The sequence below is a fragment of the Dermacentor andersoni genome, chromosome 8, assembly GCF_023375885.2.
Source record: "Dermacentor andersoni chromosome 8, qqDerAnde1_hic_scaffold, whole genome shotgun sequence".
Taxonomy (NCBI): domain Eukaryota; kingdom Metazoa; phylum Arthropoda; class Arachnida; order Ixodida; family Ixodidae; genus Dermacentor; species Dermacentor andersoni.
Window position 1 is genome coordinate 127,396,199 of NC_092821.1, and position 16,999 is coordinate 127,413,197.

A 16,999-nucleotide genomic window follows, 5' to 3' on the forward strand; every position below is an offset into this window, starting at 1 on the left:
ACGCACACACACACACACGAAGAATGGACATATGACCGTATAAACGGACAAGAAAATTAAAGACAACGACGTTAATCAGGTTGTGCCTGGCTTGCTTCCCTACAGTGGAGGACAAGCAATCGGGCACAAAAGGAAATAGAAAAGGAAAGGGATAACGAGTAATGCGCACACGCACGCAACAGCCTTCACTGTACAATCAAAGGAGTTCGCAGAGCAAAGTCCTGTTCAAAATGAACAGCAATGTTCTTGCGGTCCACTTTGCGAATCCCTGTCCAGTTGACAGGTTCAATATTATTTTTTTTTCTCTACCTGTGTGAAGTAGAGAATGTACAGATGGTCTTAGTACGCGGATTCGTCGCTACGCCATCTTCACCCCCTGGCAGTGTTTCGTGCGCCATCCAAGCCGTGCCACGCGCAAGTGCGGCTTAGCTAGCACGGGCAAAGATTGCAGGTGGCGTAGAAGATGGCCGTAGTGGCGTGCTAAAAGAATCTGACGACACTTAAGCACTTCTTATGAGTTATGACTTCGAAATCCAGTTGAACACCGCTGCGCGGTTCTTCGAGTTGTGAACTCCTCACAGGCAAACGAACGCATTGAGACGCTTGGCGCGTTTTGATTTAGTCTCACCGACGTGCAGTTAAAACGCAGGCGAGAGCTTGCGCGGACGAGGAACCTGAGGATAACGCATGCTTTCGATGGTGACGTGGCGTTGCGGCGATGCCCCGCAACACCTGGCGCTTATGTGTACGCGGCAATGAAGGCAACCAATACGGGTTTCTCAAAGAAAGCTTCGCAGCTGAAGAAAAATTTGCCCTGGTCCGAGGACCAACACAAGTGAACCTTCCTCAACCTTCGACTACCTTGCGGGCTTCCGGGAGAACTTATTTTCCATAAATGCTTCTTACGTGCTGACTGCCTGTAAACCTAAAATAGTTGGACGGGCTTCTCCGCAAGAATAGCCTTTGTGTGGCGAAGGCTGCTTTCGAGGCACCGGCTACAGACAGTATGCGCATCTGCGAAATTTCGCCGACTGTCGCACACGTACCGCCTCTCGCCTGCAATAGAGAACACAACACGAGCGAGTTGGCAAACAAATAAGCTTTGTCTTTACTTCACACCGAAAGCGCTGCATTCTACTGCCACAATCCGTAAGCGCGCAATGCATCCCCATCGGCGTGCGATTGTACTTCGTCTCGGTGCAGCCGATACAGCGAGAGCTAGGACTCGTGCGAGCCAATGAATAACGAAAGCCGTCTGCTTGTTCTAGTCAAAGTAAGAGGGCACTCGCCAGTTGCACGCTACTAGTATCCCAGTAAAACTTCCATTCAGTCTCCATTACGCGGAGAACAATCATACGCGTACAGCGAAGGAGTCTTCCATCCGGTTTTCTACCTTGGTAGGCTCGCGTGAACCCATAGCTTTCGCAGCACTGCACGCATTTGCTGAGCTGGCGAATAACATCTTCCTTCCACTAACAGTTCACACGAAGTAGTCGCAATACGTACTCCTAATAAATTAGATTTAGTCAATTATCTTCAACGTAATTTTCCCCTTCCGTAAGTTCACTTGCGCGCCACAGAATTTCGCCCGACAAAAACTAATCGGGCGTCTTTCGCAGCTGCGTCCAACACATTGCAGCCCCCCGGCACGCAAACTGTGTTCACCGACCATCACTAAACGAACGTAACCTAACCACGTGTTCTTCCTTTTTCTCACGGCCAGTTTCCATGTGGGCAGCAGCAACCAAGACCCGGGAGCCTTCACGGGAGCCATAGCGGCCGCGAGACGGACGTTCGACGCTGGACGCGACCTCGGCTTCGACCTGAGGCTGCTCGACATCGGCGGCGGCTATGCAGGGGAGAAGGGCTTCGAGACAGTCTTCCTCAAGGTAAGCAGAGTGCCTCTTCCTCTCTGCTATATATATATATATATATATATATATATATATATGTGACAGCCATGCTGTCATTTCGAGCCTTCGGAGCGCGCGTAGCCACCTTAATTTGTGAACCAATCGTCGAGTACAGGATGACAAATGAAAAAGTGCGGAGGAAATCTGGGCGCCCGATATGTCCCCGCAGAATTCCCTAGTGTATAGGGTAGTAGAGGGCTCTTAACTACTATATACTTGCAGTAATTGAGCAAAGAGAATCAGTCAGGTGAGCCAACCGACTTTTCGACACCAGATTTAAACTATAAAAGAAATCGCACAAAGATATTCTGCACAATGTTTCCAGCTCGGCAGCTCCGCTTTGAAGACATACGTCACAATAGCATGAGCTTCAATCAATACGGCGTCCAAGATGAACTGAATTGGAGACGTTATATAAAAACCTCATATAAATTTATTAATTACAGTATTCACAAACTCGCGTAAACTAGTGCATTGAGTTTACCCCTCAAGTAGACGCCCTAATGAATGAAATTTACAGGTTTTCGATATCTGTTCTTGGTTAGTGTGGTACTTAATTCCTTTTAATGTCAATTTTCATCCACATTAAAAAAAATGCACTTTATATGTATATTCCTCTACGCATGCTTGTTTGTGCTGCCTTGTACATACACGAACACGTACATAAACAATTTTTTTTTCCTAAATGGATGTCAAAGAGCATTTGACAATGTGCGAGATGAAACTCTCTAAACGGAGACCGCGCGAGCGCCACAAGACATACAATTCCACCAATCACAGCCTCATCCTCTCGTTGTGCATAACAGTCTCTTCTACTGTGAATATTCATCAGCAGAATCAACGTTCCCCTGTCTTCTTGCAGACTGCGGACATCATCAACGCAGGCCTGGACAAGCACTTCCCAGAAAGCTACGGCGTCAGCATCATCAGCGAGCCGGGCACATTCTTCGTGGCATCCGCCTTCACCATCTGCACGAAGATCATCGGCAAGCGGTTGAATGAAAGCTACGACGGTAAGCGTGCGCGCACACATCAAATCGAACATTGCGTGACATTACATATTTATGAAGTGTCCCATCACTAACGACAGCAGGTTCTACAGAATGTTTTGCAAACATAGGCTAGTATAAATCGTTCTACCAGCTAAACCAGCAGCTCCCTTGCACTCAAATTTTGCACAGAAGCAGCATTTCATGGTGGATTCATTTTCGTACCAACTTTGGGTAGACTGCTTGCCTGATTCCATCTAGAATAAGTCGGAAGTATGCGTGGCCTGCCGCAATTGCCAAATTTTAGCTGCTTAGCCGAAACCTAGCTAATGGAAGTGCTATCGTAAAACCTGATTAGCAGGCTAGGTGACTACTTGTCGCCACCTTATTTCAAGGCTAATGCTACGAGACATTGTCTTCATCGGTGAAATCGTAAAAGCCTCCAAGACTGGGCAACGCGCATTGTTTAATCGTGGAGACCCTGCTGTGACCTATGGCCTCGGAGATTGCCACGCATTTTGTTGGTGCCAATAACCTGCTTGGTTGGTGCAGCCTCGGAGGCCACAACACACGCGTCTTGTTTCCCATTTAAAGTGGCAGACAGCGCCACAGTTCCATCCCCGCCAATTCTAAACTTTGAGTTTGCCGTCACCGCAGGCAACGTGTAGTTTTCATTTTACATGAAACATGCAAACATGGTAATAAATTGAGTCCATCAATAAATGCTACCTCTATGTGAAATTAGAGCATGAGTCATCGCTGTAGCTCGAGGAGCCATAATTACGTGCTACAGTACATGACGGTCTCATTATGCAACATTCAGTATAACTTTTTTTAAACAAAATATTTTACACATCTGGACAAACTCATGAGGCAGCACCTGATGGGTGGCACTTTTTGCAAGTATGAGAAATGGCTTGCACATCCATGTGCAGCCCTGTGGAGTGCTTCAGCCTGCTGTTTAGTCCTTATGACATGAAAGACCATTATCAACTCAAGTGACCATTTTTCCAGCAAAGTGTTCTACAAGAAATTTGTTTTTGGAAAGCTAGCTTGCGACCGTCCTTCTACATATCCAATTTTTAGCTTCTGGTTCTCAAGGACCAACACAGACTATTTACTTTCATTGCAGATACAAAGCCCAAAGAGCGCATGTACTATGTCAACGAATCTGTATACAAGTCTTTCGTTGTCTCGCTCTTCAACGATGAACCTGTTGAGCCAGAGTCACTACAGGTGAGCAGGAGTTTTCTTGGCTCTTGTATCAAGGTGTTTTTGGAAGGGGAAAAAGTGTGTAAGACGAGGGCAAGGAAAGAACGACATGTGCTGACTAACAACCTCAATATATATTGAGGTTTTAATTGGTCAATCTCCATGATTGCAACCGCATTTTTAATTAGTTAGTTCTATTTGTACTATTGTTGTAATAATGCCCAACCACTTATGTGGGCAACATGGAATCCAAGTCATGAGGAAAAATAAAGGGCGAACAAAAGGCGTGTAGGAGAATAGAATTGGCCTTATGTGCATTTGACAGACGCTGCCAGGGAAGTCATGAACGACAACTTCTCTCTGTGATCACCAAGTGTCCAAGACGGAGATTAGCAGAGAAGCTTGAAGAAAGCTAAAAACTGCGTAGAGACCACTGGAAAGTGAAAGGTGCAACTTTGCAGGGCAGAAAAGCAGCAGTATAGATTATAAACCGGACACAAATAGACAATATCCTAATTCAGATTTCATGTGATGCACAGACCAGATGGCCTTGCTGTGGTTAGGGTATAAGAATGTGCTAAAAAAAAAGGAAAGGATGAGGGGGATACGGGAGTCAATGTGTGGATCAGTGTAAAAAAAAAAAAAACAGGAGTAAGGTATGTGCTGTTGTATTAAGTCAGCAATGTAAAGGTAGTTAGCATAAGGTGCATTCAGTTACCAGGTCAGGATGATATCTTAAAGGGACACTAAAGGTTAATATTAAGTCAACGTGGATTGTTGAAATACCATCCCAGAAACCTCGAAACGCTTGTTTCGTGCGAAGAAGAGACTTACGTTAAGAGAAAATGCGTTCTGAAGCGTCCGCGTACCTCTAGCGCAATTCAAATCACCCGCCCTCCGATCGAGGAGTATTGACGTCATGGTCTCACAGTGACGTTGCGCCGTCGGTGAGTAAAACGGCTCCCGCAGACGGCGCTACAGATTTTCTGCACAAAACGCAAACGCGCGGCCAGAAACAGAGCCAAGACAGAGCCGACAGCAGCGCGAAAGCGGAACTATGGTGGCTAGCGGAAGGGAAAGCGCACGACGATAAGCTGGTTCTTTATTTTATGACGCCAACTTCGACGCTCGTTGCAATGGATGACCCTGACAACGACACATAAGCTCGCGATGCTGGGCTCGAGTTCAGCGATTTAAGCACTGATGAACGTGACGAGCTGTTGAGGGATCGCGCTGCCGGCGTCGTTGCGTACTACTACGACGACGGCCTGCTGTGAAAGGCACTTCACGCGACTTCAGTAAGTCGGCGTTGAACTCGTAATCCTCTGGACGAAAGTGTAGCGAGCACATTACGTGATTTTTCGGCTCTTTGCCAGCGCGTTGTGGCAGAGGTACGGCACTTCAACCACTTCGAACGGAGAGGTTCACTCGTTGGCGCACAGTGATAAGTAACGTTGGATTCGCCGCTGCAACTGCCCTTGGCCAAGTTCCACGGACCGTTTGCGCATCCCACGACAACACTTGGACGTGGCATTCTCGCTGCTTGTTCCAAATGCAAGCTTCGCGAGCCAGCAGGACCACCGCAGCACGACGCGATAAAGAAACAACTGAAACTCCAAAGCGCGCGCGGCGCGAAGTCGAGCGCGCAGAGTCGAGCGAAAACGAAACCTTTCGATCACCCATCCTACTCAAGGGTAACGTCAAAATGTTATTTTTTTCTTAGAACCGAATAGAAATAGACAAGTAGCATTTTCTTCCCTCTTATAATCTAATGAAGTGATCTTTTTAATACGAGTAGTTGAATACTAGTGCATAAATTATGATGAGGAGTGCTTTCGTCATCGGGCTAGTGCCGGAATGTGGCTGGGGGGTCTCAAATCGTGTCGTGCATTTACCTCAATTTCTCTGTTACTAAAGCTCTGTTCGCGATTACATTGACGCCTTAGACGTTCTAGAGCATTGCTTTATCACTTTAACTTGACTTTCTGGTAACCTTTAGTGTCCCTTTAATATTTCTGATATAGACTTGTCCATGTAGTGATGGTGTGGGGGGACAGGCTGCTGGTATGATAATGACTGAACCTGATGTCCTTGGAAGTGTCATGAATTGCATTCTCCCTATGGGCTTGATGTGTTAGCAAGAGACATACGATTCCTTTTTGCAATAATGTTTCTTAGCAACACCATGCGGCACTTAGTAAAAATCTGCGAACGCATATTGCAGGATGGTGAAGGGCCACTGCTCTCTAGCATTGTGTGGGGCATCACCTGTGACGGCGTAGACAAGATCAAGGCCGTCTGCAAGCTTCCCGATCTGGCAGTTGGCGAGTGGCTCTATTTTGAGAACATGGGCGCCTACACAATCACCATCAACTCTCCGTTCAACGGCTTTCCCAATGCGGATGTGCACTACCGCGCAAGCAAGATTGTCGAGTGAGTAGAACAAACTGCAGAATAGACAGGCTGCATGTTTGAAAACAAAAAGGGCACTGTACATGATGCATAGCTCACTCAAAAATAACGAAGAAATTTCAAAGGTAATGGGTAACTCGAAGGGAAGTTCACTTGTTATTGAGGTTAGAGCATGCTATCTAAGAATGCAAAGTTATAAAATGTTTACCAAAGATGAGTTTTGCGCTACATGCAAAAATACAGTGGAGACACTCGCACACGTATTTTTCTGCAATGTCTGAGGGCACATTCAGAAGCAGACAAAAATGTGGTTGGTCTCCATGAAGCCTTAAACTTCAGAGGCAGTAATCGGAGGGTAAGCATCGGCAGAGTGAACATTGGCAAAATGTGTTTAAAAGATTAACACCACAGAAGTATACAGTGACATTGAATAAATATCGGCAAATTGACACAGCATAGCATAATCATGTGCTTATCGTAGACACTAAGGAGTGGAAATTGGAACATGTAGTGACATTAAGGACGCATAAGAACTTGAATATACTGGACTGTAGTGCACTGTAATGGTGCTGCCACCACCCCATTTCAAAGGAAGCCCCACTCGTCATTGACAACTGAGATTCTTGTATAGCATGTGGTAGTAGTGCAGAAACCATTTGGCCAACTCCACCACTATCCACCATTTAACCTGAGAAGTGAGGAGAATTGCCCTTTACTTTCTTATTAAATACGTAAATGGTTCAACCAGATAGGCAATTCTGGCAAAATATTTGATCTTCTATCCTAGTTCGCATATCATCAGCCACTTTAGCAATTGTTAAAAGATTCAGTCCAATTCTTTTTTAACAAAGTCTATTTCTTGCATTTTGTTCTTCCAGGGACCACCTGCGGAGAAAGAAGCTCATCCTTTCCATTCTGGACACCGCTTGACAGGGCCTACTCATTCCTACACAGTACTCAAGTTTTTATACTATCAAAGTGACCTCTAAAGTCACATGGTCCAGACAATGATTGCAAGATCTGGCGTGACTGCCACATGCGAGGGGCCCACTTGCACGCAATGGTGCCGTTCGGAAAAGGACCTACAGACAAAAATGCTCCAAAGACTAATTCAAACGACCTGTTGAAGGGCAGGAGAGGGTTCCACTGAAGCTAGAATTAGCCGACTGTCCTTTAAGCGCAAAGTCAGCATTTAGACTGTTCGCGAGATTTCTTTTGCAGTGTCAGTGTGTAAAGAGGAGTTGCAACACCTGGAGAATGACAGCTGCGATGATGTTTAGTTATTGCATGGTACTTACTATCTTTTACGAAAAAGGCAAGCTGTCACCCACCGAGTAGCAGTACAAAGCTAAAGAGGAAGCATTTGCACAGAAATTATTTGCAATATTCAGGATTACGCTTCAAGTCGTAGATCAAATTGTCATCGCTCAGCAACCTGCTAGCATGTGTGATAAAGTGGGCACCCCGGACAGGCGCTGGTCCCAGGGTCAATCCCTTTACCACGATAAATTTTTCTTGAACTGTGAAGCTTTCCTTCTGTAAAACCCATGTGTTTCCTATGTAGCTTTGTGATACCTTTAGGTGGACGGCAATCTTCTCCTTTCGTGAATATTTGTCTGCCTTGCAAATTTCCACAGAACTTATTTGACATATTATATTAATTTTTATCTTTTTTGCAAGCTTTATACAAGTGACTCAGAATAATAATTCGTACGATTCTTCCCAGCAGGATTTTTAAACACTAACGCTCAACATAATGGTAAACAGTGACTGTTTGTTTTTGATGAAATAAGTTAACCATGAGACTGGTAGCTGTTTACCACTCAGTAAGACAAGAAGTCATTCATACATGAAAACATAAATTGGAAGTACAGCTTAAAAGGCAAGGACTACTGAAATTACAGGGTTATCTCGATTTCCTTCAAAGCAACATCCAACTAGCCAGGATCGAGGAGCAACGAGAACTCACTTGTTGAGCGTCTAAACAAAAAACTACGAAAATAGATTTTATGCTGTTTTACCGTTCACAGCACATAAGCAATTATCCTGCTGGCTGGCTCAATAAAGATTTTGTTCAAAATGAGTGTGTCTTTCATCGCATAATGAATGCTACAATGAATGCTACAATGAAGTCCTGGTGAAACCAGGACTTCAGGAAGAAGGACAAAGCATTAACAGAAAGTTAAAGATTGTTGAAGTCATCAACAATGACCGAACGCTTCAACAAGCAGACTTGTTTCTTTATGGCAAGTCATGAAAATGGTACTAGGATTAAGGAGAGAGATGCCACAGTGCCTGTGTAGTCTGTTCCCTTAACTAACTACTTGCGACATATTATTAACCTCCATTTTAGAATTTCCTCGTGCACCTACTCAACTATGGAGAGAGGTTTTTTTTCTCTTCAGACAGAGTAATGCTCATTGATCTTATGCCTAAGTACAGTGAACATAGTAGGCTTGGAAGAATGGAGGAAAATGAAGTTAAAGGGTATAGAGAAACATTCCGGATTGCTACCGTGTACTTAATCCTGCTTTCACACTCTTCGCCATAGTACGTCATTGTACCATTAAGTCCAGCTAACAACTATATTGCAGACTTGCTTTAGTTGGGGGCTCTTGATAGAAATGTTGGCTCCAAGCTGACACTTCCCTTGTTTAACTAGCCAGCATTCATCAAGGACAGTCTTTTTAGTGAATAGCATTTTTCAAAGAATGCAGACTAACAAACACCTATGAAGCAATTAACAAAAATCAAACAGTAAAAGAGTGAATGAGACAGAAGTTCCAACTACCCATATTTGCAAAGAATGCATTCCAGAGGAAAAAGCAGCATATGAGCGAAACCATGCAACCAATCTTTCATGAATGATAGGTTGCAAGAACACCGATACTTACTACCATTGGGCACGGGATAAGATTTGCCCTTGCAATGTAAAGAGCCCAGCTGCACTTTATTCACCAGCATTGATTGACTGATTTGTGGGGCTTGATGTCCCAAAGCAACAGTTGGGCAATGAGGGGAATCATAGTGCAGTGCTCCGGATCAATTTTGACTACCTGAGTTTTTTTTTATATGCCCACGATATTTTTGCATTTGCCTCGATCAAAATACGACTGCTACAGCTGGAAATCAAGCCCACGACCGAAAGTCCTGCAGTAGAATGTCATAGCCACCGAGCCGTTATAGTGGTTCCTCTATCAACAGCATTGCAATTTGTGGACAAGAAGAAAACGCAACAGTAGAAGGATTATTGAGGCATATACTAATATAAAACTTGGCTACCTGTACATGTGATGAAAGCGCAGCATTGCTTGCCGAGATGAAAAGATTGCAACTATCCTGACAATGATTTGTCAGATACTGTTTTTTTTTCTTCTTCTCTGCTCTTTCCTGCATCAGATCCTTCGTGAATTTGACTAACTACAAGTCCACAGCAGCATTTAGGTGTACTTTGCCACTTTGGACAAATTTAACTTAATTTTAACGAACACAAACACTAACATTCCTACGTAAGACCAAACGTCGACTAGATGGCCCATCGGTCTCACTCGTGCACCATTATTGAGCTGCGACACCTTCTCATCGTGCCATCATTGTGAGACGCCTGGTAGCTGCCAGGGCACTGTTCCTGCTGCAGAGCACTGCATTGCATGCAGTGTCCCTGCATATTGAAACACTGTCTGAATAACTTGACGGCAACACTAGGCCTTGCTATCACTTTCCGTGCTCTGCCCTTTGCCAAATTTTTGATATTGTGATGGTTTTTATTAGTACATATTATCTATGTACATATCTGCACAGACCGAAGCCAAGAAACGAACGTTCAAGGAAGGAGGGGTTTACAATCCCCAAGCTCCCTCCCCACTGGCGCACCACTGCTTGAGAGAGTCCTACATAAGCTTAGAATGCTGGAAAACCGACTGTATTCATACAGCTTCATGCTATGGAATGGCACAAATTCACAACACAGTCAAGTTTTGCATGGCTTTATTTTCGTACTGCGAATGCTACATGAAGCAGTACTGCATTGCAGTTCACCCATTCCTAAGCTCGTCAGTAAAACAGTTTTATTGCTTTTACATAAGTGAAACTCTCAGCATATAAAGCAATACAAGTACAGTGCTCACGGAATTAAATGCGTCAGTTTAGGGACCAACTTATGCACATACTTTAATTTCCACTTTCTACAGTTCATGCGACGTCAGCACAGTTTTGGCTCATACACTTAGATCAGAGTTCATATCCCCTTTAGTGTCCATATTTGTAGCGACATTGTATGGCACTCGAGTAATCGGACCCATGGAGTATCCTATTTAAAGTTTCTGCATAGCATTCCATGAGCACTGTACACTATTTCCATGAGCACTGTACAACATACTTTGGCAATGTCTTTTGCACGCATTTTGTAGTAGTAGAAATATTTTTACTACACAACAGTATAATGCTTAGCCTCTGGAAGAGATCCACGATCAACGAGTTGTACTGAACTGACCCACAGAGATGGGCGATAGAGGTAGCTGCTGAAAATGGACCCTTCAGAAGTAGACTCTAGCTTCACATTGTTCAGAAAAAAGAGAAAGAGAGAAATAAACACACAAAAATGAAAAATATTGAAGTGCGATTACGTAGTCGCAAACATACAGTGAGATAAAGTGCCTGTCTCAAATGTGTGCACACACACACACACACAGCACTCAAAGTAAATTTCTTCACTGCTTAACTTTGAATGTCTGCAGCTGTTTCTTCTGCACATAGACAATGCTTGAGACCCATCTTTATATATTTGCTGTGTAAACTTGTTCTCGTACCATTTACACTACATACTTTTGGCATTGGGCAGCTGATTAGGCACAAAGGGCATGCTTGCATCTACATTTTTGAGTGCATATAGACAATTTAAAGAAATCGAGATGTCTTAATCTAACCTGTAATTTTATGCTTTGTATAAGTTATCTTTGTTGTTTGTACCAATACTTAACTATGCTAATACTACTATGTACCAATCTGCTTGATTTCTCAATAGATTGCATGTTGCTGGAAAATTAAAATTAATAAAATGTGGACCCAGTATACAAGATGCTAAGAGCAAGTAAAAAAGATGACACTTTCCACGTGGACAAAATCATTTGCATGTTGTTAGCAACCTCCTAAAAAACGTTTCCAGTATGTTATGGGTATTTAAGAATTTAGCCCCCCCCCCCTTCCTGGTTAGTAATATTCAGCAAACCTATTTTTGACAGCATGGTCGCAATGTCCATGCAAGATTTGTAGAGCACATTTTAAAAGATCACTTAAATTTGTTAGCAACACGTTATTTTTCCAAGCTTTAAAGAAAGTGCCTGAAACCTATAAAAAGCTGCTGAAGCCCACCACTTGCATGCTGGAGTGGTTGTTTTATTATTTCACAAGAGAAATGCATGCAAAAGGTAGCACGCTGCAAAGAGCAATGTTTTCAAATGTGGTCTACAAACTCTTTATTGACATTCTGGCCATAGAGTTAGAAGGGTTGAGAATTAATTGCTGCTAATTACTTACTACGAACACAAAAAATACAGTACGCTTCTTTAAGATCTTGTTAAAAGTATGCAGTTGGTTTTTATTTAGAGAGAAGGCTTTGCTTGCTTTTAAAGGGACAAACAGTCAAGGACATGAACTGAGATGCCCCATTATTGATGGAAAGATCGTGTCTTGTAGTGACTGAAACAAGCACTGTTTTCCTCATTAAACCATGATTTGCAGTTTTAACTCTTCACAAGTGGAGAAAAATTACTTCGGTGGCCCCACACGGCAAAAGCATGACAACAAATTGGGTGGCCTACCATGTTGCGTTCTATTGGTGTAAGCGGCTCCTGGGCCTATATTTAACACTGAAACGGAATACATTTTTTCTATTGAGTTTTTCTGTAACTTGCAATGTACAGCTAAATCTTCTATTCTTATGAGCAAATAACTGGTGCTGTCAGAACTCGTGGCTATGCCCAACAGAGGGCCCCACATTGCCGCTAACACTAGGATTTGAAACAGCCACAGATGCGGCAATTTATTGCAGGAGCTTTTTTATTTTCAGAAGTAGCTGAAAAGGTCAAAATGCAGATGGTTAACAAAAGTTACACTCACCCCTGTGAAAGCCATCCATTGTTCTGCTTTCCCAATCTGCAAGTAAGGCTATCTGCAGCACTCTTTTTAGTGTTGCTGCAATTTGGACTCCTATCCTTTACAATGGTCAAAGCGAAAAATCTTTCTTACAAAATTTCCATGCCCTTTTCACAGTAAACACTGCAGGTATGAACACTTGCGAGGATGAGCTTTTCGTTGTGCCATAAAAGCTGGGTCCCTAAACTTGGTCGTCAGTCTCTTTAAAACTTGCTCCATGCTGGCTGAGACACTCAGCATAGGGTGCTTCACATAGCTTGAGCCAAACTTTAAAGATATGCAAATGCCACATAGCTGGGCCGAACCATGGGAATGTTGTTTGCCGTCGCTTGAAGATACTCAGATTATGTTTTGCTTTATGCCTAATTGGATCATTAGTCTTAATTAATGAGCTTCCCAATTAATACATCTGGATGCAAAGTGCCAATGAGAAAATTGTAGAGCAAGATGAAAAACTCCCAATGCAGCTTTCTGCTGCTCAATATGTGCAACATAAAAGTGCTTTTCCAAGCGTGAAAGAAGCTCGCGAATACATGCGAAATTGCCATACGACTGGCCGCTTGAAGCACTTTGCGTGTATTTGTGGGCTTCTTTCATGCTCGAAAAAAACATTTTATGTAGCACGCATTGAGCAACAGAAAGCTGCATTGGGAGTTTCTCATGTTGCTCTACAATTTTCTCATTGACATTTTCCATCTAACTATAATATTTGAGAAGTTGATTGATTAGTAAAGACTAATTTTCTAATTAGGTGGAAAGCAAAAAAATAATATCTCTCCAAGCGATGGCAAACAACATTACCTTGGTTCTGTCCAGCTATGTAGCATCTGCTAATTTTTAAAGTTTGCCTCAAGTTATGTGAAACTCCTTGTATAGGCACATACACCTGTGCATTGTACGGGGACAGCGCAAAACAATCCACACTCCTGTTTTCTAAAAAAACAAATGTATATGTAGCTCTGTCCTATTAGCACTTTCCATGTGGACTCACTACCTTTTCAGCCACTGCTGCATATGTTTTAGCCACACTTCTTCACATAACTTGTTCTGACAGCATTGGAAGACAACAACTGACCCCCTTGTCAGCACCAAAGAACAGCATGCAGTAGTTAGTTTTCATAGACTGACTCTGCAGATAGTGGTGGGTGGCTTGGTCGCAAAGACAACATTGAAGACCACATCCCGAGAACCTCTGTGCAATGCACTTTTTCACTTTTGCCAGTGGTTTGGTCGAAACGTGAAGTGTGTGCCAGCAAAACTGGTAGATAGAAAACAATCCGGCAGGTGCTCACCCAATACTTCGGCATGGCAGCTTCCATCATGAATGCTATGCACACACAGCGGTGTAATATTCGGCTGCTAAGCATAGCCAGCAACAGTTATTTGCATCAGAAAACTTGTAAAACACCAACTTCGAAGTACAGAAGACCAGTCACAGAGCACTGTTGTCCCTTGAGTGCCGACAAATGAGGCAACCAAAACTTAATACATGCAGCACGTCCAAACTTGCACAGCAGCAACAGGTGAGAGCGATGGCACATAGAAAATGGTGCTGAGACTTAACAGTGAAGGTACTTCTTTAGAGAACAAAAGTACAGGTAATTTTTTACTTAGCCTTGCGTGCACACAGCATCAACAACTTATGCGTTTGTTTACGAATCATAAAGCCACAAGGTAACGATCCAAGAAAGTCCTTCTTCAAGTGAGCACATCCCTGTTGAGCTAGATGCAGTAACTTGGCACAAAATTTGTCGCACTGAACGAGTTTCAAATTTTTAGATTGCGAAAAAAAAAAAAATCTTCAGAAGCACACAGCAACTTAAATGAAAAAGGCTGGTGAGAATGATCTGCATGCAACATGTAATTATCTGTCCTTGCTATGGCAACAGGTCGGCTGTCAGTCCTTACCAGTCATGAGTCTTCTCTTTAAGATTGCCTCTGTAGGATTCTGCAGTAGCTTGCAGGGGGAAATGCTTCTTCATGATGGGCTATGAATGGAAAACTTCCACCTCAACTTTGTTGTCTGTTATGAAGCCGTAATCTTCCAATACGCTGACTTCAATGGGTAGCGTGTCACGCCCTACATACAGTACTTCACTACCCATACACATAAACTTGTGTTCTGGCCTTTCCCAGTAGAAGTCTCCTTCAAATTCAAAGTTGCTCGAGGAATCTGTGGGATGAATGAAGCGCAGCTTCATTGCTTTATGAAGAAGGTCCAAGAGCTCATCGTGCAAACCCTTGATTATACAAGGGCGAAAGTGAATGGCATTAGTATTTGGGTAATAACAAAGGCGTGGGACCACCAGGCGTCCGCATAAGTAGTATGGACTGCCAAACCTATCCAGACGTTTCTGGCGACCTCGGCCACCAAGCCGAAGACAGAAATCATCCGTCATATAGCGTCCACATACATGGCTGTGGATATTCCGGTGCATTGTTATTCACACTGAGGGCAGCAGCAGCCAACAGTTGTAGGCCTCTTGCTGCGCCTTCTCCTGACAATGTTTGCTGCATAGAGAGGTCCTTCACGAAGTCGTTAATCGCTCTGGTTAAGTTGAAAACCAGGGTGCAGTCCGAGTTGGACGCAGAAACAGCAGTGCCGTGGACATGGCCACCTCCTTCAGCAAAGGCTTGTGCAATCTTAGCACTCATTAACAACATGTTCTGGTTAAATTCCGCGGTGAGGAACTCTTTCATGCTTCGCTCGTTGTCAGCCTGCTGACGCCTGACCGCAGAAGACACCTCGTGTAAATGGTCGGCGAGCGACGCCCGACAAGTCTCTCTGATCCGTTCAACGGCGGTTGCTATTGTACCATCAAAACTAGTTGACAGCAACGCCATCGTACCGTCTCTCTGGGACCCGAGGCGCTCTTTGAACGAGTTAAGACTAGTTTGTAATGACACATTCTCTTGGGAGATCTTTTTCAGCGCGTCTTTTACATCCATGAATGCGTTGGCAAAGTTTTCGCCCAGTGGCCGATCATTGCTGCAGGAAGTAGGAACGCAGCCCGACTCGAGGTGGTTTGCAAAGTCAGGGTGCAGGACGCTACCGCCGCACGTAGGGCACTTTACAGCGTGGAATCGGCAGGTGTTCGTGAAATGAGTCAGCATGGCAAAAGCATTGTCCTCGGCGTCGCAACCGTTGGCCGCGTTCCAGCAGCGTACCTGGCGGCTAAGAACACTGTTTTCGCTGTGCGTTGACCATAGCACGTCTTCCTCTTGAAACAGCTCTTTGTCCAGAGGGCAGCGCTTACGTCCGCGGCAGTCGCGGTCGAAGCCGTCGAAGCACAGTTGACAGAGCACGTGACGGCAGGGCAGCGTTGCCGTCACCGGGGGGCGCATTTACATTCGCTCGCCTGTGCAGCCGGTCGACTGCAGCGCCGCCCCCGCGGCACCAACGGGAACTATATATCTAGGTAACTTTTCGCCCTAGGGGAGCATAGGTCCCCAGTTGTCGTGTAAAAAACGCGCCTAGCTCCTGAAACGCCCTAGTCCCTATGCGCGCGCGCGTGGGGCCCATAGAAATATACCATAGCGCAGGGTTTAACCCGCTGGAGCAACAGGGTGGGCGGTTCATTGCGCTTGCACGCAAGCAACACGACCACGAACGAAGCGATACAAGGTGGAACAGCGCGTTTTACGGCAATCGAAGTTGTGTGTGTGTGACGCGCTTGGTGTGCAAAGAGCAATTTAGTTGCGTGTGTGACGAAGGTGTATGCGCAAAATAGCACGACCACGAACGAAGGTGGAACATCGCGTTTTGGCGTTTGGTGTGTGCAGAGCAATCGAGTTGCGTGTGTGACGCGTTTGTTTGCGCAAACAACACGACCACGAACAAAGCGATACAAGGTGGAACAGCGCGTGTTGCACAATCGAGTTGTGTGTGTGCGTGTGTGTGACGCGTTTGTTATGCGCAAAGAGCACGACGACGATCGTCTTCTAACTGCGCCAGAGCAAACCGATTGTTGAGTACTACATACGTATTGCGCGGGCGTTAAAACTAGAGAAACACGGGATTGCGACGCGACCAGCCGCAGTACGTACGTAAGTTTACAGCACCGACTTTTAATTCGGAGTGAATAAGGGACACACCACGAGTGATTTGTATGCGGAGGTTAACACACGTGCATTAATTAGCGGTGGTATAGAAAAAGAAAGGGGGGGGGGGGAAGCGGAGGGTGGCGGGGATTGCTGAGACAGGTGCTCGAAAGCATTTTCGCGCAAGTTTTGTCGGTGTACTCGATGAACTAAATGCCGCATTAAAGAAATTGTGACGAAACGTTGGCATGTGCGTAGTGGCGCAGTTTAAAATGTGTC

At 44.5% G+C, this 16,999-nt stretch overlaps 1 protein-coding gene across 1 annotated transcript in view; it reads left to right on the forward strand.

The window, feature by feature from the left end:
• Nucleotides 1-8,606, forward strand: part of LOC126525589 (ornithine decarboxylase-like) — a 41,017-nt gene extending 32,411 nt beyond the window's left edge. Inside the window, exons 6-10 of the mRNA XM_050173519.3 lie at nucleotides 1,724-1,889; nucleotides 2,776-2,926; nucleotides 4,035-4,138; nucleotides 6,339-6,547; nucleotides 7,405-8,606. Coding sequence (XP_050029476.1) covers nucleotides 1,724-1,889; nucleotides 2,776-2,926; nucleotides 4,035-4,138; nucleotides 6,339-6,547; nucleotides 7,405-7,456 — 682 coding nt within the window. The 3' untranslated portion in view covers nucleotides 7,457-8,606. The remainder of the gene's footprint in view (nucleotides 1-1,723; nucleotides 1,890-2,775; nucleotides 2,927-4,034; nucleotides 4,139-6,338; nucleotides 6,548-7,404) is intronic.
• Nucleotides 8,607-16,999: the final 8,393 nt, after the last annotated feature.